Source organism: Podarcis raffonei, chromosome 6 (assembly GCF_027172205.1).
Source record: "Podarcis raffonei isolate rPodRaf1 chromosome 6, rPodRaf1.pri, whole genome shotgun sequence".
NCBI classification, from domain to species: domain Eukaryota; kingdom Metazoa; phylum Chordata; class Lepidosauria; order Squamata; family Lacertidae; genus Podarcis; species Podarcis raffonei.
Window position 1 is genome coordinate 19,233,053 of NC_070607.1, and position 27,613 is coordinate 19,260,665.

The 27,613-nt window shown below is 42.9% G+C and overlaps 1 protein-coding gene across 3 annotated transcripts in view; it reads left to right on the forward strand.

Annotated features, from left to right (window-relative positions):
- PTPRC (protein tyrosine phosphatase receptor type C) overlaps positions 1-27,613 on the forward strand; it is an 82,426-nt gene that overhangs the window by 33,539 nt on the left and 21,274 nt on the right. Inside the window, exons 3-12 of one of the 3 annotated variants that reach the window (XM_053391503.1) lie at positions 7,050-7,082; positions 11,494-11,622; positions 13,862-13,963; positions 18,111-18,128; positions 21,049-21,279; positions 22,177-22,302; positions 23,066-23,212; positions 23,988-24,125; positions 25,313-25,462; positions 27,414-27,613. In XM_053391503.1, the coding sequence (XP_053247478.1) occupies positions 7,050-7,082; positions 11,494-11,622; positions 13,862-13,963; positions 18,111-18,128; positions 21,049-21,279; positions 22,177-22,302; positions 23,066-23,212; positions 23,988-24,125; positions 25,313-25,462; positions 27,414-27,613 (1,274 nt within the window). The remainder of the gene's footprint in view (positions 1-7,049; positions 7,083-11,493; positions 11,623-13,861; positions 13,964-18,110; positions 18,129-21,048; positions 21,280-22,176; positions 22,303-23,065; positions 23,213-23,987; positions 24,126-25,312; positions 25,463-27,413) is intronic. The other 2 variants (XM_053391504.1, XM_053391505.1) reach the window with 2 other exon arrangements.

Below are 27,613 nucleotides of genomic sequence, written 5' to 3' on the forward strand. Positions count from 1 at the left end.
CTCCCAGTGACCAGTCTAGCTGCCGCATTCTGGATTAGTTGTAGTTTCCGGATCACCTTCAAAGGCAGCCCCACGTAGAGTGCATTGCAGTAGTCCAAGTGGGAGATAACTAGAGCATGCAGCATTCTGGTGAGACAGGAGGCATCAGGAGCCAGTAAAACGCCAATAATTATATGTACAGGGGTACCTCGGGTTAAGAACTTAATTTATTCTGGAGCTCTGTTCTTAACCTGAAACTGTTCTTAACCTGAAGCATCACTTTAGCTAATGGGGCTCCTGCTGCCGCTGTGCCGCTGCTGCACGATTTCTGTTCTCATCCTGAAGCAAAGTTCTTAGCCCGAGGTAATATTTCTGGGTTAGTGGAGTCTGTTACCTGAAGCGTATGTAACCTGAAGCATATGTAACCCAAGGTACCACTGTGTTTATGAAGAACAAAACAGCAGCTATGGCTTCTTACCCCCGGCAAGACTAAAGGCCAGTTCCCATTGAGCTCTGGAGGAAACAACAACCAGAGAGGGGAAGAGAAGTTTCTTTTACAGGCTAGGCAACACACACACACACACACACACCACAGGCACAACAACATAGGCCTGGTTTAAATAAAAACCAGTATATGGATCCACTCTTATTCATCTGGGCCTGATAGGGCAACTTACTGTCATCTGAGGTACAAGCAAATGTAGGTAACATAAATGCTCTGAGTTTGCAGCACAGGGTTTGAATCAGGAAGCTCGCATTTACCCTGGAGAAGTTGTGGTTTTAGCACAGAGTGGGTCGATGCCTTTAGCATGCTGGTGCTATGGAAACCGAGTTTCGCCACAGAGAAGAACTCGCGTACTAAACCACAGAGCGCTGCACACCCTCTTCCTTTTTTTAAGCAGCCTCCCGAAGAAGAAAAACAGAAGTCGGCAAAGCGAAACCACAAATGAAGGAGGCCTTTGCAGCAATGCTACGCTAATTGCCTGATATAATGGGGGTCAGATACTGGGAAACTCTCACAATGGACACGGGGTTGCAACAGAGTGGACATATAATTTCAGTTCCTAAGAAAAGGGATGGCAGCCAGATGCCCTAGTGTGGAAGTTTAAATGCTTAAGGAAGATCGGAGCAACTTGTGAACCTCGAAGTCAAATACGGACTGTCAGTCATGTACAGAAGGCTGCCGCGCCCCCATTTAGCCCCGCCCCTGTTCCGCCTCCTTTTTCTGCCACTTCCATAGCGATGTACATGTGCTATGGTTGTTGCCTGTATTACATTAGAGAAAACTGCTTTCTGAAAACGTGTATATTAGGCAAAATTGCATGCAAAAATAAGTTATATTTTCTGAAAAGCCGATGAATTTTCATGAGGACTTCTCTCTTTTTTAAAAAATCAAAATCTGATGGGGAAACGTGGAGACTTGAAACTAAGGTTGACAAAGTGAGAAGCTGAGAGAAACTAAAATGGACACTGCCCATCCCTAGGGCCAGGAGAGTTTTTCTGGGGTGGACACTCCATAAAGTCCTATCTCTGTTTATGTTCTGCCCGGTAGTCCCTCCTCCATAAGGACACCTGTGTGCAGCAAGGATTAAGACCTTCCCTGCAATTACTCCAAGGCTGTGGATTCCACAGCGTGGAATGACTTTCCTGATGAAGTTTACAACTGCTCTTGACTTGCAGTCTATCCAAAAAAGGCCCACAACTGCTGAGCAGACACTGCTGTTGATTGCAGTGTATCTTGTTAGCTTTGTTTCTTAAAACAATTATTTGCTTTTATCGTGTTGTGTTGTTGTTTTTTAAATGTCGCTTTTCTGTCCAAAGCCCCTTTTGAACTTCAGAGTGGTGGGCTTCAGAATGTTCTAATAAAATAAAGAGGTGATCTGACTGAGGGGTTGTCGCCATGGTTGTGGAGGTGCTGCGCTTCCAGATTTCAGGAGTGGGGATGTGTGTTTGAAGCATGAATGTCTTGTGAACGAGCACTGGGCAGCATCTACAGTAGGTATATTGAATGTTATCTACTCTAGCAATAATCTTTTGTGCATGAATGAGAGCAAAGCATAAAAAAATCTCATGATTGACAAATGTACAATGCTTTGTGCCAAATCACTGCTTACTCATCAAAAGAATTTAATGTGGTCATTTTCTTATTCTAATCTGAAAATATTGATGTTGATCAATATTCCTGATTTCCATCTCTTTCCTTAATCTCAGTGAGGTGAGCTTCCTTCCCTCTCCCCCAGTTCTGCTATAAGCATAAACATTCTTTTATATATTGCATGCATTATTATAAATATAATATTATGGGATATATGTCCAGGTTTTCAAAAGTAACCATAAGTATGCATGTAAGGCATTTTTGCTGAGGAAACATACTGCACCGGGTTTGACTCTTTTATATGCATCATGCATATGATAAACCTTTTTGTATACACATGTAATAAAACAGGCTTTTGTTTTAAAGATCATGCGTCTCAGAGGCAAGTGGGCTCTTGATGTAGGAGAAGGTCTGATGTAAGCATAGCTCGATTGGGTTGGAACGCCATGCAATGCCTAGCACATATCCAGCAGCCAAATTCTGAGTATAAACACGTTTATAAAAGGATTCCTCCTCTGTCCGTAGTTGCCAGGCGTTGAGCTCCATTCAGTCCTCTGGTTTGGCTTGGCTTCTTCTCAGCATTCCCTGCTCACATCCTGGACGTTTAGCATTGAAACACCTTGTTTGGTGTCTTCCGCTGGGTTTCTTCCCACTCCACGAACATATCCAAAACACTACAGCTGGTTCTGTTTCCTTACAACTTCTGCAGACTGAGATTTAGAACAAGAAGGGTATAGATAGATAGATAGATAGATAGATGATAGATAGATAGATGATAGATAGATAGATAGATAGATAGATAGATAGATAGATAGATAGGATCCCATTATTCATTATTTTATATTATTTATTACTTATATCCTGCTTTTCCTCCAAAGAGCACAAGCTTGCTGTCCAGATGCTGACAGTGGCTCCCGGCTGGTTGCCCAGGAAAGTATAAAAACAAGGGAAGGTTTCTTACCGTCCTTTTTTATTCAGTATTTACAGAGAGAGGCTATAGAACCCAGCCTCTTGGATAATGGCACTGTCCTGAGTGAATCTCCACCCCTGTCTCTCCCACGTCCTCATTCATCACTTCTAGGGGTGCTGCTACGTGCCCTGCCTTTGAGCTCTTTGCTCTCCTACTTTCAAGGCTCACCGGGTTCTGGGAAGGATGGGGGTCTGGAAGGCTTTCCAATGACATCATGTCCATCAGCTGTCACCCCACTTCCTCCCCCCCTCCTCTCCCATTATTTCCCAACTTTCCCCCTCCTCTGCCTCTGAGCTGTGACCTCCCGCAAACCACTGTTGTAAGTCTATATTGTCTTCCTCTTCCTCCTCCCTGGAAGGTTCAGGGTGGGGAGGCGGTCTCCACCATTCCTCCTCTGCCCAGTCCTTGCTAGCGCATGTGCCCCTCTCTGTTTGATTCTCTCTCCCCCCCTACTCCATGACCCTGTGAGATAGGGTAGGCTGGAGAGATAGGGTCCAGGGTAACCCAGTGAGCTTCAGAAGGATGACTGAATATTTGAACCCAGATCTCCCCAACCCAAGTCCAATCAATACAGCATCGTCTCCCTCCACCTTTTCTTTTTAAAATGTCAGAAGCAGTTGTGTGTGGAAGCTGACTTATAATAATAAATAATAATGATAAATTTTATTTATACCCTGCCCTCCCCGGTCAGAGCCGGGCTCAGGGCGGCTAACACCAATAAAATCACAGTAAAAAAACATAATAGGGGGAAAGAAAAAAAGAGAGAAAACCAATTTAAAATACAGGTTAAAATGCAATTTAAAATGCAGCCTCATTTTAAAAGTAGCCGATAAATCAAGACCATAAGGGGAGGGAAACATAAGGGTCAGACTGAGTCCAAACCAAAGGCCAGGTGGAACAGCTCTGTCTTGCAGGCCCTGCGGAAAGATGTCAAGTCCCGCAGGGCCCTAGTCTCTTGTGACAGAATGTTCCACCAAGTCGGGGCCAGTACTGAGAAGGCCCTGGCCCTAGTTGAGACCAATCTAACCACTTTGCGACCTGGGACCTCCAAAATGTTGTCATTTGTGGACCTTAAGGTCCTCCGCTAAATGGGGACAATACCCCACCAACTTCAGGATGGCCAAAGTCAACCCCTTGCCATCTTATTTACAACCAGTCAGAGGGTGGCTCTGCTTGTCACTGGCTTTGCCTGCACCATCTCCCCATCTCCCAGGCATATACCCAACGGGCACTAATCACTCCTAGTGATCATGAAGAACTGATGCTGATTTAAGAAGGTAGCCAAGATGTGAGCTGCTGCAAAGAAGGTGCCCCACACCAAGATGATCAACAAAGTTCTCCGCAACTGGTGCCCCTACAACAAGCTGCCTGCAGATTCAATGAATCAGTCCAGTTTTCCTCCTGCAGACGAGACACACTTGTCTGCTTGCCATATGAGGAGTTAAGTTCTCAGCCTCTCCCCAATAGCACATTGCTGGTGGTGTTTCTGCTGCAATAATTTAATCTGCAGCGGTCTGTGCTGAAGCAGCAACCAGCAAACTGACCTCAAAGTGTTTGAACACATAACAGAAAGCAAGAATATTCTCTTTTTTAAAAAAATGCAACGTTTACTAGAAGGTTTTAGGCTGTGTTCATATACACACACTTGGCTGAGTATATGCTTCATTGCGCCTCTCTGACAATACTGAGCTGGGGGGAACCTAGGTTCCTGTGACATTTGATTAGTGTACATATCTTCACTCATTCTCCTTGTTTCTCCAGTCACGACAGTCCGCATTGCCCTGCATGGGAGAAACCAAGTAAGACTAGGAATGTGGCTATAAAAATCCAGATGAGCACCACTGATGAACACAGATAAAAAAATTGCATGATGATAATATAACATTGGTGACTCTGGATTGTGGAAGTGCTGCCATTCCTTTACCATTAGTACTTTTGAAGAAATAACCATGTAACCTTCTGTGGATAGGAACAGCCTAGGTTTTGTTGTCTATGCTCTGGTATCTTCTAGGTTAGGTTACTGCAATGCTGCTTCTGAAGGTGTTTCAGAAATGGTAGCAGGTGCACGTCCACAACCAGATTGTTGACCAATGCAAAAGGATCTGAACGCACATCACCAATTCTGACAAAGCTGCAGTGGCTTCTAAATGGTTTCCTGGCCCAGTTCAAGTTGCTGGTTTTCACCTATAAAGGCTTCTGTGACTCAAGACCTCAATGACTACCTCTCCCCACATGAACCAACCGCAACCCTGCACTCATCACCCAAGGTCCTTCTCCATGTTCTCAGAGAACAGGCCTTCTCAGTGGTGGCTCCCTGCTTGTAGAACACTCTTCCCAGGAAGACATCCCTGACTCCATCATTACCTGTCTCCAGGTGCTAGGCAAAAATGTTCCTTTTCTGCTAGGCCTTTGGCCTTCAATTATCTGTGGCTTCCTTTGTGGGTAGAGTGAGTTAATCCTTCTTTTTTTAGATATAAATATGGATGAGTTTTAGCTTTTACTCTCTTTTAGTTTTATGTTGCTTTTAATTTACATGCTGCTTTTTGTAAGTTGCTCTGACTTACTTTTTGTAAAATAACTAAATAAAAAAGTGACTCCCAAGCTGAATTAATAATAATATGAATAGAAAGGAATAGATCATAGATATGCAATCAGGTGCCCTATGGTTTTTAAGATGATCTGTTCGAAAAAGGACTTCTCTTCATTTGACTTGGTGCCTCACCATTACCAGGTTACTATGGAACGGATATTTACTGCATACAGTTTGGTAGTGTTATGGTGCCATCTACAGATTTTTTTCTAAACTTTCTGTGCATTGCAGTACTGCTATACAGTGTATAATTGTTACTTCTTGGTACAGCTTTATTATGTATGCGGCTAAAAACAACAACAACAAAACAACAGAGGACACCTTTCTATCATGAAACTCTTTGGTTAGCTTAACCTGTATGTTGCCTTCTGTACAAATGTTTGTCTGGGACAGGAAATAATGTTATTTGGATGGTTCCCCCCCCCACCAATGTATTGCCTAAACTTCCTCTTTCGGACAAGAGTGGGATATTTTGCTTTATGTGCATAGGATGTGGTATTATGTTGCAAGAATCTAATCATTTATTATTATTATTATTATTATTATTATTATTATTATTATTAAAAAACCTATTATACTGCACAGCATAAGGGAAGAGGTCACAAAAGGATCACAGACACTCACTTGAAGACCTACAAGTCCAAGAAAAGGCAGCTCAAAATAAATGCCCTGTCTTTTGTAACTCTTGAGTTTTCACCACGAAAACCTCCTGGCTGGTTAAAAAAAAACTGTTTCCCATGCTTATTCTGTCCAATTTTATTATATATAATAAATATATAATCACAACCAGTATATTATGATTTACTTTTGCTGATAATTCAAATAATAATAATAATAATAATAATAATAATAATAATAATAATAATAATTTATTATTTATACCCCGCCCATCTGGCTGGGCCTCCCCAGCCACTCTGGGCGGCTTCCATAAAAACCAAAAATACAGTAAAATATCACACGTTAAAAACTTCCCTGAACAGGGCTGCCTTAAGATGTCTTCTGAATGTCAGGTAGTTGTTTATCACTTTGACATCTGCTGGAAGGGCGTTCCACAGGGCGGGCGCCACTACCGAGAAGGCCCTCTGCCTGGTTCCCTGTAGCTTTGCTTCTCGCAATGAGGGAACCGCCAGAAGGCCCTCGGCGCTGGACCTCAGCGTCCGGGCAGAATGATGGGGGTGGAGACGCTCCTTCAGGTATACTGGACCGAGGCCATTTAGGGCTTTAAAGGTCAGCACCAACACTTTGAATTGTGCTCGGAAACGTACTGGGAGCCAATGTATCTCTATCATCTATCTCTATTTCATCTATATCTGTAAAATTTAAATACACCAAAGGATACAAAAGCCCCCTGTGGGAGAAAAATCAAGAAATTGCATCTCAAACTCTTTTTTTTCTTCCTTTCTTTCTTGAAACAGTGGCAAAGAATCCTACTGCTCCTACTCCCCAAGGTAAGAAAAGTTGTTTATCACATTTATGTTAAATATTTGCTATAGATGGGTCATGATCCAGTTCTATGAGTGGGGTGGGCAGTGGGGAGGGCAATAAGTAAGCCGTGAGGGATTGGGTCAGCTCCCTTATTTGCAAGACAAACATCCAGAATATACATCACAGGCGGACTGGGTTCAGTTACATCTTACAGAGAATGAATATATCAAGAATATGCTGTTGAAAATCAGATTGCCAACTGATTAAAAATAAATTGAGTTTCGTCAGGAATACAACTACTCACTGCCAATTTTGCTGTGCAAGCCTATAACTATTCCTTGTCCAACTCTTTTTACAATTTTGTTGGGTATTCTCTCTCCCATTTAACCTTTGACCTGCTCCTCAGTCCTGGGAACTATATTTAAGACTTTACTTGGATTAATTGTGACTTAATTGCTTTTTGTCACTTTTTAGTTGTCGTGAATATAGAGCCAATATAGAGTTGGCTGTAGGCATAGTCATGGTTAGGGGAGACCTCTTGAAATTAATGAGATTTACACTGATCTCTAACCTAGGTCCCATAGAATTCTGTTCTGTTCTAAGCATGATCTGGATGTAACGCATAGTAATTAGGAAGAACTTCCTGACAGTAAGAGCTGTTCGACAGTGGAATTTGCTGCTAAGGAGTGTGGTGGAGTCTCCTTCTTTGGAGGTCTTTAAGCAGAGGCTTGACAACCATATGTCAGGAGTGCTCTGATGGTGTTTCCTGCTTGGCAGGGGGTTGGACTCGATGGCCCTTGTGGTCTATTCCAACTCTATGATTCTATGATTCTATTCTATGATTCTAATTAAAGAACAGATTTTCCCTCATTCATGTTTCAGACTTATTTCAGTTCAAACATCTAGTTTAACTTCCAGAAAACTTTTTGAAAGAATGCAGCATTAAAACTTTTTGAAAGAATGCAGCATTAAAAATACTAATGGAATTAATTGCACAAATACACAGGTTGCCCTACAATGCATTTTATCAGGGAAGTGTTCTTAATCTGGGTTAATTTTAGTAGCAAATCCAGAACCTAGCAATGGAAATTGTTCTGGATTAATTAGCAAAGAACACGAGGACTTTTGGGTGGGCTCCTGCCACTTCTTCCATCTTCCATACAGTGTCTAGCATATTTTCAGCCGCAAGGTATTTGTCAGGCTTTTAAACTGCCACTTACTTACCTGACAGCCTTTAGCAAATCGGAGTTGCCAGCAGGCGGCAACTCAGCTTAAGTTTGGTAAGATGGGAAGTGTGGGTCTTTTTTGGTTTCTTTTGGACCACCCATGTGCCTCACATCACTATAGATATGTACATATGATCAAGAAGGCTAGTGACATTTTTCGAAGGCTATTGCCATCATGGCCAGCCATGTTCGATTTTTATCCAAAGGGTGTGTTTAGCAGATAAATATCCTTGAATTTGTGAGCTGCACCTGGCAAAGGTAAGAAGTCATGCTCAGTGCTCTTTTTTCTAGGAAAAAGAGGTGCCGGAACTCACCATGAATATCTCCCTTGTTTGCATGGCAATGGCGGCCACTGAGTTCTGGCTGAAAAACAAGCCCTGGCCTTCCATGAGGGGTGTGCAGGCCCTGTGGGTTACCCGAGAGGCGAGGTCCAAGTCCGGTCCATGGTCAAAAGTGCAACATGGAGGCAGTCCGTAGTAGCTGAAGCTGGGTGCAGGGCAGGGAGTCGGGTGAAGTCAGGAACAGGCATGCAAGCAGGGAGCCAGGGTGGGTCAGGAGCTCTGGCAGGAAAGCAGGACAGTGTTCAGGTAGGAACTAACAACCAACAATGTTGCTCCCCCAACTTGGGACTGAGGCTGGCCGGCTTTATCTGCCCCGAGGCATAGGGCAGCCCTGATCCTCTGGTGACTCGGCTCTCCTGGCTTGGAGGTGAACACTCCTCCTTAGTTCCCTCTGCCTCTCTGCCCTGAGCCTCTGCAGCTCAGGAGAGGCTGGAGGGTTACCGGACCCAGAGGCAACCTCAGCTTCCTCTGGCGGGGCTGAGAGTGGAGCACCTGCAGGCAATGGGTCCTCCCTCACCTCAGGAGCCAGAGCAGACTCAGCTGATGCCTGCACCTGAGGATCCAGCACAGGTGAGGACCCTTCAGGCTCAAGCCCCAGCCCTGGCTCAGCTGGTTCTGGAGGCGGGGAATCCTGTGCAGGCTGGGATCCCTCAGGTTCAGCCTCCGAGTCTGAATCCCAGGCCATCACAAGGAGTTTTGCTGGGATGCACTAGCTAACTGCCCCCTCTTGCTATGGGCTGCCTCCACTTAGAAAAAAGGTTTGCAGGGAGGAGCCTGTTGTACTTCTTTAGGCGTCCAGTTGCAGATCTCCACCGTCACAATACCTTGAGGGAAGAAGACCAGGTGATGGGGACATGTCAGAGGAGGAGGGGCCAGAGGGTGTGGCCTTGCTCTCCCCTCCTTCATTCAGCACTGAATGTCTGAATAGAGCAGGGATGCGGAACCCGTGGCTCTCCAGATGTTGCTGGGCCGCAGCTCCCATCAGCCACAGCCAGCATGGCCAGGGCTTGGGGCTGATGGGAGTTGTAGTCTGATAACATCTGGAGGGCCACAGCTTCCCCACCCCTAGAACAGGTCTTCGTACTGAGTGCCGGTCGCAGATACACATCTCTACTGAGGGCTTGCAAGGGTGGGTATTCTCCAGCCTCCAACATGGCATACCTAGTCCGTGTCCCATGATATCTGAAGCTAGAGATTTTGTAAACTTGGAGTTGAACTACACGAGACATGGGAGTTCCTTGCTTGGAAGACAAAGGCCCAGATTTGGAGGGTTGAAGTCTACCCTTTCCCCCACACCCCAAGCTGTTGTTATCCATAGAAAGTGAAATGTCTGTGAGATTTTCTCCCTGGGGCTAATAGTGACTTTGGAAAGCGATCTGGATTTGGGTTGTTGGACAAGGGCACAGGGTTAGGCACCCCCCTCTTGCAAAGCATGGCTGTTCCAGTTATGGCACTTTCAACACCATAGCCTAATCCATATTCGTAAGGATGGGATGCCAGACCCCTGGAAGCATAATAGTCCTTGTAATTTTTTCCTGGTTGAACAGACTGCTGGTGCCACTCTGTTTAAGACTCTGCTGTGTAACATGGCTGATTTGTTTATTGCCCTCCCCCCTCACGTGCTCACCTTAGGAACTCTTCTTGGCTCTTCTCCCATACTTCCACGCACCACTCCACCCTCACCTGCAAGCACCTCTGAAGCAAAGCCTGGCTCTGCGACCAAGGAGGCAGTGACCCCCACTTACCAGGCCTCCAATGCTTCCGGGATACCTGTTAGCAAAGCAACTGCCACCCCTGCGACTGCTGTCTCTGCCAACATCACAGGTTTGCTTGGGAGTTTTCTGATAAGAGATTGTACTGCCCCAGGAATACTGTCCTCTCTCAGGAGAGTGGTGGTGGGAGGAGCCTCATCACATAACATGGCTGGAAACTTTACTTGAATAAGTATGTGAAGTTGCAATGCAATGGATGGTGAATGGCCGACTCTACAACCACAAAATTAGAACAGAAATTAGGAGAACAGCCATTGGGGCAGGGGGCTGAGAGGTACACATGGACAGCTGCTGAGGACAGGAAGCATCTCTGTGTTAGCAAGACTGAAGCTGGCTTTGTGGCTCACTTCACTCATCCTTGCAAAGTTGCTCACACTGGGGAGCTGATCCTGTTATGACCCTCTTCTGCTTGGCTAGCTACATGAATGAAGGGGCATGCATGTGAACTGGGCCAATTGTACTAATGGTAGGCTGTCCCCCTCCCCTCCAAAGCGTGGTTAGAATCAGGCTTAAAGGTAAAGGTGAAAGTTAAAGTTAAAGGATCCCTGGACGGTTAAGTCCAGTCAAAGGCAACTATGGGGTTGCGGCGCTCATCTTGCTTTCAGGCCAAGGGAGCCGGCGTTTGCCCACAGACAGCTTTCTGGGCCATGTGGCCAGTATGACTAAACCACCTCTGGTGCAATAGGACACTGTGACGGAAGCTAGAGTGCACGAAAATACCGTTTACCTTCCCGCTGCAGTGGTACCTATTTATCTACTTGCACTGGTATGCTTTCAAACTGCTAGGTTGGCAGCAGCTGGGACAGAGCAATGGGAGCTCACCCCGTCACAGGGATTCGAACCACTGACCTTCTGATCGGAAAGCCCAAGAGGCTCAGTGGTTTAGATCACAGTGCCACCCGCGTCCCATAGAACCACCTGGTCAGCCCACACAGTTGATGCTCCAGGTAGCAACCGCAGCATGTTTCACAGTACTGCTTTGTAAGAGATCAGGAATACTGATTCCTTCTCTGAAGGGTACCCGTTAACCAGTTAATGTTTTGCTGTTGTATCGTAACAATGGTAATAAAAATTATTGCACTTTTGTTACTACAGAGATTGTTCCAACAAGCAGCTCATCCTTCCTCGCTCGCACGGACTCAAACTCTTCCAGCACGCAGGCACTCAGCAGCACTGCTGCCCCTCCTTCACTCTCTCCCTCCACCGTCACGCACGCACCACCAGGTTTGCCGTGTTGTTCTTTGCAGTGCCTCTGAGCAATGTCTTAAGTACTCAGCATGAATATTCAATTTGTGAGATGGTTAAGCATTATCAGAATGCATATATGTTTTGCTTGAGGTTTCTAAGCTGAGGCTGGACAACCACCTCTGAGGGATGCTTAAACATTGAATTCCCTGTACAGTCAGGGATGTAAACCAGGTGATTGTTGAGGTTCTTTTGAAATCCGGATATCTTTAAGCTTTTAATTGCATTATAAAGCTGGGTAGTCATTGGATATTTAAAAATATCAAGTCAGTGGCCAAGTTAGTACATTTTGGACATCTAACCATGAACATTGACTTCACATGATCTCCTAAACAGTGTCATGATTTGCTTGGAAACACGCTATAAGTGCTGGTTCACACATCATGCTAAGTCAACGCTTAGCTCAGTTGGTTAGAGTGATCCGAAGAAAGGAGGAGTGAAATGACAGCTATGTTTGTTCACATGGGTTATGGCTTGCCGTGACACGTGAACACACCCAATTTGTCTTATAGAAGAATTCTCACCAGTTATTCCTGCCCCTTGATACATTAAACCAGGCATGGACTTACCAAACAAATCAATGTACTAAAAGCTAGGATCCAGTGAAAAGGATCATTGGGGGACAAGTTACTTGTATGTATCTTTTTCTGGTGGTGGCGGAGGGTTTCCACATCACTTTATCTACACACTAAGAAAAGCCCCACCTATTTTACCATATTATAGTGGTTTCAAAGACTCAGAAGCAGGGTGAGAAAGAACATTGGGAACTCTACATGAATAGCAAATTCAGGAATTACTTTTGCCAGTGTAAAATCTTCCTGGAAGTGATTCCATGTGCAGATAGTGCATTTTAAATGTTAAACTTTTGAAAGGTTAACCTTAATTCCAGTTTTTAGGAAGCAAGGACATAACAAACAGGGAGCATCTCCTTTGCAAACCTGTTTTACACATCCTGTTTTATATGTCTATAATGGTAGGAACTCCTTTAAATGAAATAGTTAACTAAATAAATGCCAGTGGTTCTTATGTAGAATTATGTTGAATTTTCCTGGAGCTTTATGACTCGAGAGTCTAGGCTGCTTTGAACCAAAGAAAGGTTTCACAGCTGTGAACAAATATATTATGAAGTTGCTGTTGTTTTTAAGGCCCAATGTTGTCGAAGTCAGCATTTAATACTGTGTAGTTGGGTAATAAATATTTGCTGTACTGAGGCCAAAATGTAAGAGTCACATTACACACACACACACACACACACACACAGAAAAACCCAAGAGATGCTGGCCATTTCAGCCATTTCTAATTAATACCACATTTGCACTGATGTTACGAATTTGTATAAAACCGGGACAGAGTTAATTTGTCTTCCAGTATCTTACAATCATTTAGAATAGAAAACATTTTTCATTCTCAATTTTAATTGAGTTGATAAGAACACATACAGTTTTATTTTTATATGTATAGTGAGGGAATAATGTGAAAGAAAATAAAGAAGAAGAAAACAAACAAAAGAAAAATTGACATCGTGATACAATTGAGTATATCAGTAATACAATTCTTCCAATAAATGTAGAATTACTCTTGATAAATGGATTCCATGTATTGTTATATTTATCCAGACACAATCCGTACCCAAAAGAATACCTATAGATTTTAAACTAACCAATGATCTCTCCACAAAAAGGAGCCATAATCCAAATGCATGCCCACCCACTGTGGTAGACTTGTAAAAATGAGGAAGGAAGGAAGGAAGGAAGGAAGGAAGGAAGGAAGGAAGGAAGGAGGAAGAAAGGAAGGAAGGAACCTTTATTCATATATCAAAGTGAAATGTTTTGTAGACATCTGAATTATCACTTCTGTTCTTCATTTCGAGTAAGAAATTAAGACTGCAATCTTGTAGATACTTTTCTGGGATTAAGTCCTACTGAACTACTGTAAATGGATCTTACTTCTGAGTTGGTATAAATAGGGAAGAACTGCTGCAGCAGCATCTGATGCAAACAGCCTCAGAAGTAAGACCCACTCTCTTCAGTGGTGCTTATCTGCAGGTCTGCGTGTGTAGTACTTTATATTCCCATTAAGAAGACTAGTTTTCCTTTTTACAGGAAAAGGAACACATTTTCTCAGCTTGCAGTTCTGCTTCAAGGTTCTTCCCATTCATGGGAATATGCCATCAATAATTGCTGAATGTAACGCTAACGTTCTGTTTATTTCCTGGCAGATGATGGGGATAATTCCACCACGCATACCAACATTTCAGCGTCCTCTGGCACTCCAGCAAACATCCCTTCAGCTCTCTCAGAGACCACCCTTGGTCCAATAGGTGACAAACCTGCACACATTTAAGAGCATTGCTAGCACCACATGCATGCATGGCTTTGAATGGCATCCAAATTCCTTTGAGAATGAAATCTTTCCTGTGCAAACACAATTGAAATGAATTGGGATTCGTGCAGAAATTATTTAGTAATTCCAATCCAAGAATCTGGTTTAAGAGCCAAGACTGACATCTGGCATATGAGAAGTGGGATACTGCTTTATCTAGATTGGCATATCTTACCCCAATTCTAGAATGCACTGCAACAAACATAAGAACTTGCTACTTGAAGCAAATTATCCATTTAATTTAGGTGGCTTTCTCAATAGGCAGCACTTTTCAATCTCTGTTACTGTGTATTTGTCATAAAATTTCATTAACAGCAGAAGACCATAGCACCTGGTCACCAGTCATACTGAAATGTATTGTAACAGTGATTGGAATTGAGGATAATATGAATATTCAAGATTTCACAATAACATCAACATTATAATAAATTGTAATTTATTTAAATTTATAATAAATTTATTTAAATTATAATAAATTATAATTTAAAAAGGAATTGATCTAAAAGGCTGCTGTTACTTATTAAGGAATGTTTTGGTAGTCATAAAAAGCATACAGCAAGGTGACTGAACAGAAAATAAATGAAAGCAGACCAGGAGCCAGAGGCGAATGAAGGCGTCGTGACACCCCGGGTGGGGCATTGCTATGTAGGGCACATGTGTGACATTGCTATGTACAACGCGTAAAACGCGGCAGCGCTCCAGAGTCATACAGACGGTGCTGGGATCCTCTGCTCACGGCTGCAGCCGCGAACGGTGGATCCTCCACATTTGGCTGTAGCGGCGACAGAGGGATCCCACCGCCGTCCGTACAGTGCTTAAGAGGCGCCAATGGCAAACCGCTATGTACAGCACATGTGTGGCATTACGTACAGCGCATGCATGTGCTGTACATAGCATTTTGCTGCCAGCACCGCTCCTCCACATGCAGCTATGCCGGCGCAATGGCTGCTTGCGCTGCCATGGCGTGCCTTCTTGTCACCCCTCCCCCCCAGACATGGCACCCAGGGTGCACCACCCCCATCCCCGTTGCTATGCCACTGCCAGGAGCAAATAATAAATAAAAACAAAAGCAGAAAATAGATGACAAAAATTACAAATTGTAAACCAACTTGCTAGCGCTGCTAAAATAGAACTAAATTGTAGCCCTGGTGCCTTACCCAATGCAGCAGCTCCACTCACAGAACAGACTTTTCTATGAGAACAATGGAATGTCCTTTTCCTTTCCTCTTCCCTGCAGTTCCCCACACACCCTCAAACAACTCTGGAGCAGATCTTGGAGGTTAGGGGAGAGGAAAGGAAGCAGAGGTTCCATTGCATGAACAGAACTCTGCTCACGAAACCCTGGATTTGGTCACTGCTCTGATGGAAGACCATTTAAGACTCCTAGATTTCCCACCTTGAATTCCATCGTGAAAGAAAGGTGGAGCAGGACTATCATTAAATGTTTTAAAGTGTTGGATCCCCTAGAAAGTGCTACTGGGCTACACTGCTGAACTACAGCTCCCAGTTCACCCCAGCAAGCATGGCAAACGCCCTGGGATGATGAATGGTAGGTCACCAGAATGTGCAGGGACAAAGGGTTCCTCACACCTGATTTAAAGGCACATTTTCTTATGGAAGCAGGACAGAACAGTCCTATGTGTACACACTTTTGAAAGTGGCAAATAGACCAATTCATCCATCCCCAAGTCAACGAAAATGTAGGAAAATGTAAAGAAGAATAACTGCCAATGGAATGAAAGCAGCGAACCTCATAACTTCACAAGAAAGTTCAAGCGATAAGTCAAACAAACATCACAAACCAAAAATGGAATTACTGTTTTTTCCCAACAATAAATGTAGACAAACCCCACATGCAGCAGGCCTGCCCCAAGATCAGAGAATAGGGAGGCAATCAAATAAATGTTTGGCTATCTGACAAGCCGTTGAATTAACCTCAGACTGTATCAACGGTTGCAAGCATTTAAATAGCTTATTAGGGAAAATAATTTACACTATGTCAGAAACTGTCATCTGAGGACAGTTTAATAGGAAATAGGAAACTCAGAAATAAAATCAACTTTTAAGGCTAAGATTATAAGTAGGCAGTTTCATTGGGAAATTGCTAGTTTTGCAAAACATTTTTAGCCATTTTGCAGTGACCTAAGTTGTGTGTTCAGACCTTTAAACCTCCCCCTTAAATAAATTCAGACAAGACTCAAATTTTGGTTTGGTTTTTGGCAGAATTTGGGCCACAAGTTTATTGATTACAGCAAGTGAGTGGTTGCATAGGCTCTGGTTCGGCTAGCTCTCTGCACCCTTGCAGGTAGCGCTGACCCAGGGCACCAGCATAGGTCAGCCTAGGGTGAGCACCCGGATAGGCCGGGAACAGGCTATGTCCACCACCCAGATGTCCCCCTGGACTCTGGCATGGTCACAACCCCCTCACAGGGTTGACCAAACCATTGAGTCCCTGGATTCCTTTAACGGAATACCCTTCACATAGGGATGGCGAGAGCGTTCTCCCATCCCTATCACATGAACCAGAGCCTATCCGCAACCTTACAAGTTGTGACGATTTGCTACATGGCAGGCGAAACCCAAATGGCACCAGCCAATCAGCCAAGTGGGAAAATTCCTGTATAGGAATTCCGGCATAGCAAGGTCAAGCGCACAGCCCTAAAAAATTAGGGAGAGGTGGGCGGGTGTTCCAATGCATGCACCGAAAGAGGAAGCTCTGGGTCACGTGCATAGGTATATATAGGTCCCTTGGTCCATTTAGGCTGCGTCCCATTGGCCTGATTAAACCCTGCATCAAGGGACGTACCAATTGGGTGTTGTGGCTATCCAATCATACCCACCCACAACACAGGGTTTGGTTGCCAGGTCTCACCACAACACATGCCCTCTTTAAGGGAGGACCTGATTTGTCACGTCGTTTTGAACTAGTATGACAAGATACAGCAAGGATGCAGGCATGTTTGCTGAGAGGTCCCACTAGGGAAAGCTTGCATTAGATTTCAGCATTAGTAATGTAAACTATTTGCCCAATGATATGATGTTTTAATTTACTAGACTTTAATGTAGCACAAAGAAGTCAACAGTGTGGGCCCAAGATTAGGTCTTCTGGAGAGGGTACCACCCCCAAAAAGGCTCAGATGGTAGTGGAACTCAGAGATGGGACTTAGCCATACAGAATCTCTGTAAGGTGCAGGTGCAATATAAAGTCCAAATAACCACATTTTGAGACTTAAGCATCGGCAACACAATTCAGGTGCTCTTGCATATGGTCTAATTTCATTTCAATAACGTTTGCACAGGAAATGTTTTTTGGGGGAAACCAATAAAAAAATGTTGTAGTTTTGTGGCTGTAAGAGTTTGCTCTGAAGATGCTACTGCCCTGACATGATGTCTACCCCAATATAAGAACAGACAGGCGACAGAAACTCCCGGCAAACACCAAGCATTTGTAGGGCTCAAGTTACCATGGCTCAGTTGTGGGGCAACCTTTACTGAGAATCCTGCAACTGACTAGGACCGCTGCAACCAGTAGCAGCCCAGTGTAACAAGGCCTTGGAGGCCGTTCAGCTGCCAAGAGACCAACTGCAGCAGATCCACAAGTGGAGGAATACTGTCTTCTGGACGCTGTATTAGCTGTGGTTGAGGTTTGCTGGTGCCTGCATGTGTTCACTGGGCCTGGGGTGCATATCATATCAGAGCAGCAAGGTCTGTAGGCCACACCTCAAGTACTGTATACTGCATTTACCTCCACTTGAATGCTATTTCATTGGTCCCCAGTAATTATGCAGTATTTCAATTATTCAATGCAATGTATAGTTAACTGTGTTTATGCTTAAATACCATGAAAAAGATCAAAACCATAGTATAAAAGGTACAATGTTATATAGATATTTTAATGATGGAAGCTTATATTTTAATGTCTTAACGTAATTGGTTTTTATGTTTTGTAAGACACTTAGAAGCTTATATTGGCACTAAGCAGTATATAAACACACACACGTATACACACTGTATGTGAATAATTATTTTCTCTTTGATACATTTATAATGAAGAGCCTTCTAAGATTTTATCTTCTTTCTTACAGCTACTCCCGTGGACTGCAGTAAGTTTTAATGTTTTCTTGAAGATAGAACCCAACTTGTTAGACATCGCTTTTGTTATTCTCAAGGACACAGATAATTCTCAAGAACGATAATGAAATACAGAAAACCAGGCATTAAAAATGTGCCTGTAAATTGCAAGATTTGGGAGTCACTAGCAAATAATGGGACCATTGACATATATGACTCATGCATACAAGAAATATCTTTGAATATCCATATAATATGTAAGCTAAATATGTAGCTAAAAATCGACCGTTCCTTTTCATTCCCTGAACTTCATGAAGATCAACAACTGTGGCCTCCCAGGAACTCGAGGTTCTCCTTTATTTTGCAGCCCCTCTTACACAAACAGCAGTCAAAAGATCAAAGGGCTATGAAGCACAAGCAGTGGCAGATCTGAGGGCTTCAAATTTCAACGATGCCCTGTGCAATGCCAAAATTTGGTGCCCCCCCTCTCACCTTCCATTCTGCAGCATAGTTACGTACGGTGCCCCTGAGGCTCTGCACCCAGTGCAACTGAATCAGTCAGGCTCTCCTAAATCTTTCCCTGGCGCAAGCCAAACTTGACAGAGCTGCAAGGCATTCCCCACCATGCAGGTAGCTGCTGAATCAACAGTCTTGCTTTGTTTAGTGGCTGGGATGGCAGGACAGGAAAGGGCAGAGACTGGGGGAGAAATGTTACAAATCAGAGGTTCGTTTTTAGCTGGTTCTTTAGGAGAAAGGAACACAAGTAGACCCAGAGAGTTGCAACTCAACAAAACGTATTTATTGTATACATTACAATTGCAGTCCCTAATACACACACACACACACACACACACACACAATCTCTTGTAAAGGTGTTATTAGTATTCCAATATACCCCCAATAGTAGCCAAATTATAATAATAATTAATTCCCAAATTATACAATTATCAAAATGCCAATCAACTTCCAATTATACATTTTAGTTAAAGTGGCTCCCCGCATGGTGGATTGAGTTCATTTCTGATCTTATATCACTGTGTTCTATAATCTTCATATCAGTTACATTTCAGTTATAAGTCATACACACACACATTCTCAATCATACTCACCAACTTTACAGCAGTAGCTGATCAGTAGCTGATCAGTAGCTGAACAGTAGCTGATCTCCAACTTCTCGAAAGATTCCATCAGCGGTGTCTCTGAAAAATCTTACACATCACTTGGGAAGACAGGCAAACTAATATCAGTGTACTGGATGAAGCAAAGATCACCAGTGTTGAAGCAATGATTCTTCAACATCAACTTTGTTGGACTGGTCATGTTGTGCAGATGCCTGATTATCGTCTTCCAAAGCAACTATTCTATTCCTAACTTAAAAATGGAAAGCGTAATGTTGGTGGTCAACAAAAGAGGTTTAAAGGCTGTCTCAAGGCAAATCTTTAAAAAATGTAGTATAAACACTGACAACTGGGAAACACTGGCCTGCAAGCACTCCAGTTGGAGAACAGCCTTTACCCAAGGTGTCATGGACTTTGAAGACACTCAAACTCAGAATGCAAGGGAGAAACGTGCTAAGAGGAAGGCATGCTTGGCAAATCCACACCATGATCAACTCCCACCCAGGAACCAATGTCCCCATTGTGAAAGGACGTGTGGGTCCAGAATTGGCCTCCATCGTCACTTACGGACTCATTGTTAAAACCATGTTTATGGAAGACAATCTTACTCGGCTACGAGTGATCGCCAAAGGAGAAGATATCAGACATTACAGCTCTGGTGATTCACTGCCATCTGTTCATCATCAAAGTTGTTCATCACATTCCAGAGTTCATCACACCCTTGTTAGTCAATCTTGCTCAACACCTGTCCTTCATTATCAACCTGTTTGTACGTCAGGTCTCATGAGTTCAGCACCTCTTCCTCACTTCGCTTGCCGACCTTATCAGTTCCACAAGTCTTAGCGAGACTCCATTTTAGAGTGGTATTCTTCAGCCTAAAAAGAGGCCTACACTCATTCCTCCATTAATACCATAATTTTCTAATGAATGTGATTATTATACTCATTACATATTGCCAATTGAGTTTGCATTTAAGGCTGAATCACTCACATCTGCTCTTTCCAAAGCAACGTGAGAACTGAAACACAGCTGTCCTTCAAAAATCCAAATTTTGCAGTGTAGCACTCCAACTGACTGCTGCTTACAACAACACAGATACTGGGTGTGGGTTTCGGTGTAATATGTGTAGATTAGTCAAAACTGCATAGAAAGTATGTGTTTATTAGGATAAAATTGCACTAAATTGATCAAGGGTTTTTCTTTTAAAACCACAAACTGCTGAAGAAATGCAGAGAACTGAACTTACAAAAACTAGAAATGGAGACAACCAATATTGACAAGTCCTTCCATGCCTAGGAAGGGGACAGGATCACTGTGCCAGCCTGGAGCTGCTGCACCAATTGGGTCAATGGATTCCAGGGCCTTCTGCTGGCTGCTGTTGTTGGGGATCCTGCCAGGGGCACTTTTGCCTGTCTGTAGATGTGTGTGTGGAGAAGTGCCAAACCAATTGAGTGATGCTGGCATGGCTGGCAGAAGGCCACCGAGGCTGTGCAGGGGGACAGCTCTGCCCAATCACATTCCACCACCACCACAGCCTGATGCCAAGGTGTTCTGATGGGCCATTATATATACTGCTGATGAGCTGCGCCTGGCTTGGTGAGTCACACAGGTTGGGCAGATCTGGTTAATGAACTGAAATATTTCCAGTATGAACTGAAGGAAAACAAGCAGCTGCAAATCTAAGTAATCAGCAGAAGAACAGTTTGTCTCACCTGTAGTGCACATACTGTGCCTCTTTTTAAACTGTTAATGCACATTAAACATTATTTGTGGTTTGCTTGTTTTTAAAATGTTCCAGTGCAACAAACGTTTTAACATTGATTTGTTCTCTTAGATCGTAGAACCATTTCAGTGGCTCTTTATAAATACAATTCAGAAGGCGTCACTGCAGAACTTACAGTTACAAAGAAGCCAGAGCTGCAAAATGTTAGCTGTGAAAATGCCCACTGTACTTGGGACAAGGACCAAAGCACACTTGCTGGACTTCAAGAATGTGACGAATACAATATAGTAGCATCTTTTAATGGATGTGATGATTTCACATTATCAGTTCATGTCCCCCCTGGTAAGATCAGATACTTCTCATTTATTTAAGCAAAATCTGCCTTATTGTTTTTCAGCCACTCTGATGAGCTGTCCTCCCCCCAGTGCTAAGCTATTGGGAGAACGTAACCTGGGGGTATGTCAGAGGGCAAGAGAGGGTGCAGGAAGTCAGTTTTAATTTTTTTGGTGTCAACTAATATACTGGTTTTCAGTTTTTGATGGTTTCCAACCACTGTTAATCGCATAGTAACTCTGATGGCTTCTCTATGTTATTTAGAATAAAAGAATGTGCAACTAATAATCGGAAATGCTGTTGTCATGTTCCACCAAAATCGAAGGGATTTTCTTTCAAATTATCGTGTTCAGATTTGTATTGGTTTTATATTGAAAACAGCAAGCAGTTGTGCCCCTTGAGTCATGAGCAATGCCAACGAAGTGAATGCATGAAGCTGGCAAGATGTGAAGGACTGTGGTGATTCTCGAATGATGCTGTAATGATTAGAATTAAGTGAGGGACATAATCCACAAGCACCACTAAATCCCATATATCAAAGAGGGAAATTTTAAACCTTTGAAATCTATTGGGATTTTAAAATGCTCAGCTGTGGCTGAGTTGTGCCCAGTGCTCTTGGTTCAAGTCTAGATGATTGATAATTCACTAGATTTCTCACAATAACAGACTAAAGCTAAGCAATGTTTTTATTTCTCCTTCCATCGTATCTCATAGTCATGTAACACATAAAAGTACGCTAATTCAAAATGAATAGATGAACACTGAAAACTGAGTTAGATACTCATTTGGGGGTAAAATGATGCAACCCATTAAGCAATATATTATCCAGCATGCTTTTAAAACTGAAAAAGAAGTACTGAACAGAATGTCATTGTGATATTTTTCTCCTTTTTCTTTATTTGGAAGAAACCAATAAGTGGAAACTAGAAGAACCTAAAAAAAGTAACACCAGTGTGACTTTATCTTGGAACAATCGCAGATATGATAAGCATCATTGCCATTTAAGATATTACTGTCGCTGTCATCCTCATGGTAGGAGATTTTGGAAGTTTTTGCATTTCTGTCTTTATTGGCTGGAGAATTAAATGCACTTTATTGGGGACCTCTGTTTTTGTGTCCTATGTATGGACGTATTTAGAAATAAGTGTAGAGAGGTGGAAAGGCAAGCAAGTCTTGTAAAGGTATGAGTCTCTCTCTCTCTCTCTCTCTCTCTCTCTCTCTCTCTCTCTCTCTCTCTCTCTCTCCTCTCCCTCCCTCCCTCTCTCTCTCTCTCTCTCCCTCTCTCTCTCTCTCTCCTTAATGAAATAGCAAGAAGAAATACCTCCTGCAATAGGGAATATGAAATCCAGAAGGATCTTACTCTACACGAGTGGCTGCAAGTCCCTAAAAAATCACAAGTTGTTGATAGTTACTCCAGATTTAATTACTGTAGATAACAAGGGTGCAATATTTTGTGTGAAGCATTAGATATGGATGGTGCCAAAGAACTGCTGGCTAGGGTGGACCTAAAACACATAGCTACAGTCAAAAACAGCTCAAGTGGAGGTGAGGTCAGGGGAAGGAAGAGGGATCTTGTCAAAGTGGCTCACCATAGCTCCAGTTCTTATCAGCAAGACAGTGGGGTAGCATGTTCTTGACTCTTTGTCAATCAAACTAACCTACATGACCCTCCATATCTTCTTGGACTCAGCTCCCTCAAGCAGCATGGCCAATGGTAAGGAAATTCCCCATCCATGGCATAGATGCTTCTGGATGCCTGAAGTACGGAGAAATGATGTTTTGCAATTTCTTATAGGTAAGAATTTTCCGACCACTGAAGAGCAGAATGGTTGTACAGTGACAGGTTTATCACCCAACAAGAACTACAATTGTTCATCAGAAGTATGGTATAATGGCAAAAATGTGAAAACTGGCAACAAACAGCTAACAACAGATTATGGAAGTGAGTATGACAACATGATGCTTAGTCACTTATGAACTTGCCTTCATCCCAGAAACTAAACTTTTATAACGAAGAAGGGTATCTATGTGCACATATAAATAAAAGCATACAAATAGGATTCAATGTATTACCGTGATAGATTATAATCTGGGCAGGAGTGCCTGATCCAAGTTTGGAGGCCCTTGGGTAAGATGTCCATTGTGGGCCCCTTCTCCAGCTGGGTCCACCTTCTTCTCCCCACTGTTTATTTTCTGACCTTCCTGATCTGAGACAAAACTGCATGATAAACGAAAGGGAGCCACAAGCAGAGTCTCCTGCTCTTTCTCCTTACTCCTGCCACTACACATTTACTCAGAGGACAGGTGAACTGACAGTAGGGATGGACAGATCAATCATAAGTCCATCCTGTTTCATCCATCCATCCCTAGCCCTGCCTACTGCTTTTTAAACATTTTTATATCTTTAATTGCTTAGTAGTTTTTGAACTGTTGAACTGTTAAAAATCAGAAAGAACCTTCCACCATTAAGAACTGTTCCACAGTAAAACTCTGACTTTCTCGGAAGGTAGTGGACAACCCTTCACTGGAGGTTTTTAAGCACAGGTTGGATGGCCACGGGTCATAGATGCTTTGGTTGAGAATCCTGCGTTGCAGGGGGTTGGACTAGATGACACCCAGGGTCCTTCCATCTCCATGATTCTGTGATTCTATGAACTATCACTGGGTTCCTGAATAATTTTTAAAAGAATTCCCCCCCTGCTGAATTCCTACATCAGCGCCTGGCAAGCCTGAAGATATTTCATGGAATTCAAGTAATTCTTCAATAGAAATCACGTGGAAGAAGCCACTATCTGAAGAAAATGGCCCTATTGATGGGTACATGGTCTGCCTCGGGGACCACTGCAGTGAAAAAGGTATGTACATTTTGCATCATTTTGCCAGAAAGCATATTAAGTCCATTTGTAGATATTTGAGGTGTGTGTGTGTGTGTGTGTGTGTGCAGAGATCTTCTGATCTGCTTTGTGGCCCCTGGATCAGGCAGACCCATCTTGTGATTCTCTGGGGGGTGACCCCCACCACTCTGTCCCACATCCAGTCCTGTATCAAGGAGGTGGGGGGTTAATCTTGAATCCTAATTAAACAGATGGGATGGAGGGGAGAGCAGTGGGGTTAGATTTTGCAGGGTGCTGCTTGCTTGTGAGTTCCTTCCCTGCATTGAAGCCCTTAGCGAAGATAGCAGCACCCTGGGAATCATTTTTAATGTTCTGAGAATGACATTTATTTTGGGGTGAGTATTTTTAGATCATTTTAAAACTATTTTACTGGGGGTGTGCTTTGAAGAGTTGATTACAAGCCAACAGCCCTGACCCTCTTTTTTCTAAGTATTCCCCTAACACACAGGCTGCGGGAAAATTTCTCCATTGATTTATAGGGGTTCACCAGTGATCAGAGCCATTTTCTGATTGGGAGGTAAATACCGTATTTTTTGCTCTATAAGACTCACCTTTTCCCTTCTAAAAAGGGGAAATGTGTTGTGCGTCTTATGGAGCGAATGCAGGCTGCGCAGCTATCCCAGAAGCCAGAACAGCAAGAGGGATTGCTGCTTTCACTGCACAGAGATCCCTCTTGCTGTTCTGGCTTCTGAGATTCAGAAGATTTTTTTTCTTGTTTTCCTCCTCCAAAAACTAGGTGCGTCTTGTGGTCTGGTGCGTCTTATAGAGCGAAAAATACGGTAGATCAGCTCATTTTTGAGAGAAATGGAAATCAAGGAGTGCTTGCGCCCATCTCTGCCTTCTTGGCTCTGAAGCAGTGTCTCTTCTCATATGTTCCTCCATGTGCCTTGAGGTCTATTCCAAAGAAGGCCTATTCAATATTCTTTTTATTTGTGCAAAGAAAAGCAGTCTAGGAATGTTGGGGTGGACTTTTGTGCACACCCCACACCCCACTTCCAGTTTAACTTTCCACGTGTTCAAGCAAATGCCTGAACTGTAATGTTATGTATTGTTGAAAGCTGGCTATTATCTGTATTGATGGTTTTATCTTGTTCCATTCCATGTAATTTCTAATCCTTTAAAAATGTTTTTTTTAATTAAAAATACAGATAATGTTTCAAAGAATACCAGTTATATATGGAATGACTTAAAGCCCTACAAAAATTATAGTGTCTATGTTTGGGCATACACCAAAACACAGAATGATGCAGTACTGGAAGGGCAACGAACTAGCAAGACAATTCCCACTAAAGCAGCAAGTAAGTTGTGTTCTCAAATATTGTGCTAACGCTATGACTAAAAGTCCGTCCCCCCTATTTAAAAACTTGCTACATACAATCTTCTACTGTATGCATTGCAGACTACATATGGGCAGCTGCATCTAAATTTATCTATGTGGAAATCATTCATTTTCAACATTTAATGCATGAAGATTTATAGGAATGATTGGAATAATTTCCTGTGAAATAAATTGTTATTTCCCCACCCCCTTGGTTATAACCAAGCATCATCTGACTTATCAGAATGGCTCGAAGTTATTGATGATCAGAGGTCTATAACCTACACGTTCGTTCTCCATTACGTTTGGTGGTTGTCATATTTTGTCCCAGACTATAGGAAAGCATTTATACTAATTTGTCTAAATGTTCTGTCATCAGCTATGTTGGAAGAAATACTTGTGCCATGTAAAGGGGGGTGTTTGGGGTGACTTTTGGAGGAATGTTGAAAATAAGTTCATTAAAAACAAAGGAGCAAGCAAAAACAAAAAGGCCTGTATGACTTGACAGGAAAAAGACTTTTTTTAATTTTTCCTGAGTGGACTAGAGCAGTTTGTTGTCATGAGGCGATAATGAAATGCCTCTAAGAGTGCAAATATTCTGGTTGGAAAAATGGTCAGGCTAGTCCTTTGCTTACTAATAAAAGCTTCCTCTAACTCTAAGATGGGTGGTGCTGTGGGTTAAATCACAGAGCCCAAGACTTGCTGATCAGAAGGTCGGCGGTTCGAATCCCCACGACGGGGTGAGCTCCCATTGCTCGGTCCCTGCTCCTGCCAACCTAGCAGTTCGAAAGCACGTCAAAGTGCAAGTAGATAAATAGGTACCGCTCCAGCAAGAAGGTAAACAGCATTTCCGTGCGCTGCTCTGGTTCGCCAGAAGCGGCTTAGTCATGCTGGCCACATGACCTGGAAGCTGTACGCCGGCTCCCTCGGCCAATAAAGCGAGATGAGCGTCGCAACCCCAGAGTCGTCCGCGACTGGACCTAATGGTCAGGGGTCCCTTTACCTAATTCTAAGACATTTATTTCATACAATTCATATATCACTTGATTGAAAGAAGAAGAAGAAAACCCTCAAAAGCAGTTTATAAAAAAACTAAACAATAGAAACAGTTAGAAACTGCTATTTAAAACATTCAAATAATTAAAATCAGGAATAAGCGAAAAACAGATCGAAACAAAAATGTTTTTATCAAGCATTGAGAAAAGAACCTTTGCCTGATGTCCCTAGGCAGGGTGCTCCAAAATGTCGGTGCAGCCACACGAAAAGATGGATCAACTACAGATACAGAAAGAGTGTTAAGTTGACTGTTTTTAGTGTGTTACACTTCTGAGTCTTCTACTGTTTTACATTGTGCTTTGTCTGCTGTTTTACTGAACTTATGCAAGCCACTCTAGAAGCACAGCATATTGAAGGGCAGAATATAGATCTTTGAAACAAATGGATAAGTCATATCTGTGGCAAGAGGTGAGCTTTCCTGCCCTCTCGCTACTTCACTGGCTGCCACTTGTGGCAGGAAAACTCTGAGTGCAATGACTTCTTGGCTAGCAATTCAAAGCCTACAACATTTCTAGGGGAGTGAAGGAGAAGATCTTTTGTTATGGTGTTAATCCTTGAAATCTTTGATTCATTAAAAGCAGTTTGTCTCCAAAAGCCTATTGGACCAATAAATAGTTCACCTGCCAGTGGAAGGACAAGGAGGGAGCCAGTCTGGCTTCTCCAGGGAGAGAGTTCTGGGAGCAGCCACCAATAAGGCCTTTGGTGCTTTGCCTGCTGATGGCATTTGTTGAATCCCACTGTATAATTTGTTGTTTTAGTGTATTGTTCATTGCTTTGGACATCAAAAGCAGTATATAAATGAATGACATTATTATTATTATTATTATTATTATTATTATTATTATGCCTCAACTATTTGTCTTTCAAACAAACAGAACCAACAGGTGTGAGAAATCTCAAAGCGGACTTATCAAACGAAGCAAACAATGCTGTTAAGATCAAATGCTCAAAGCCAGAACAAATAAACGGCCCCAAAGAAGAATATATCTTGTACCTGGAGGATGAGAATAAAACGAAGAAAGATTGTTCTTTTGAAGTTAAAGACCTGGCTTATCTGACAACATACACGTTTAAG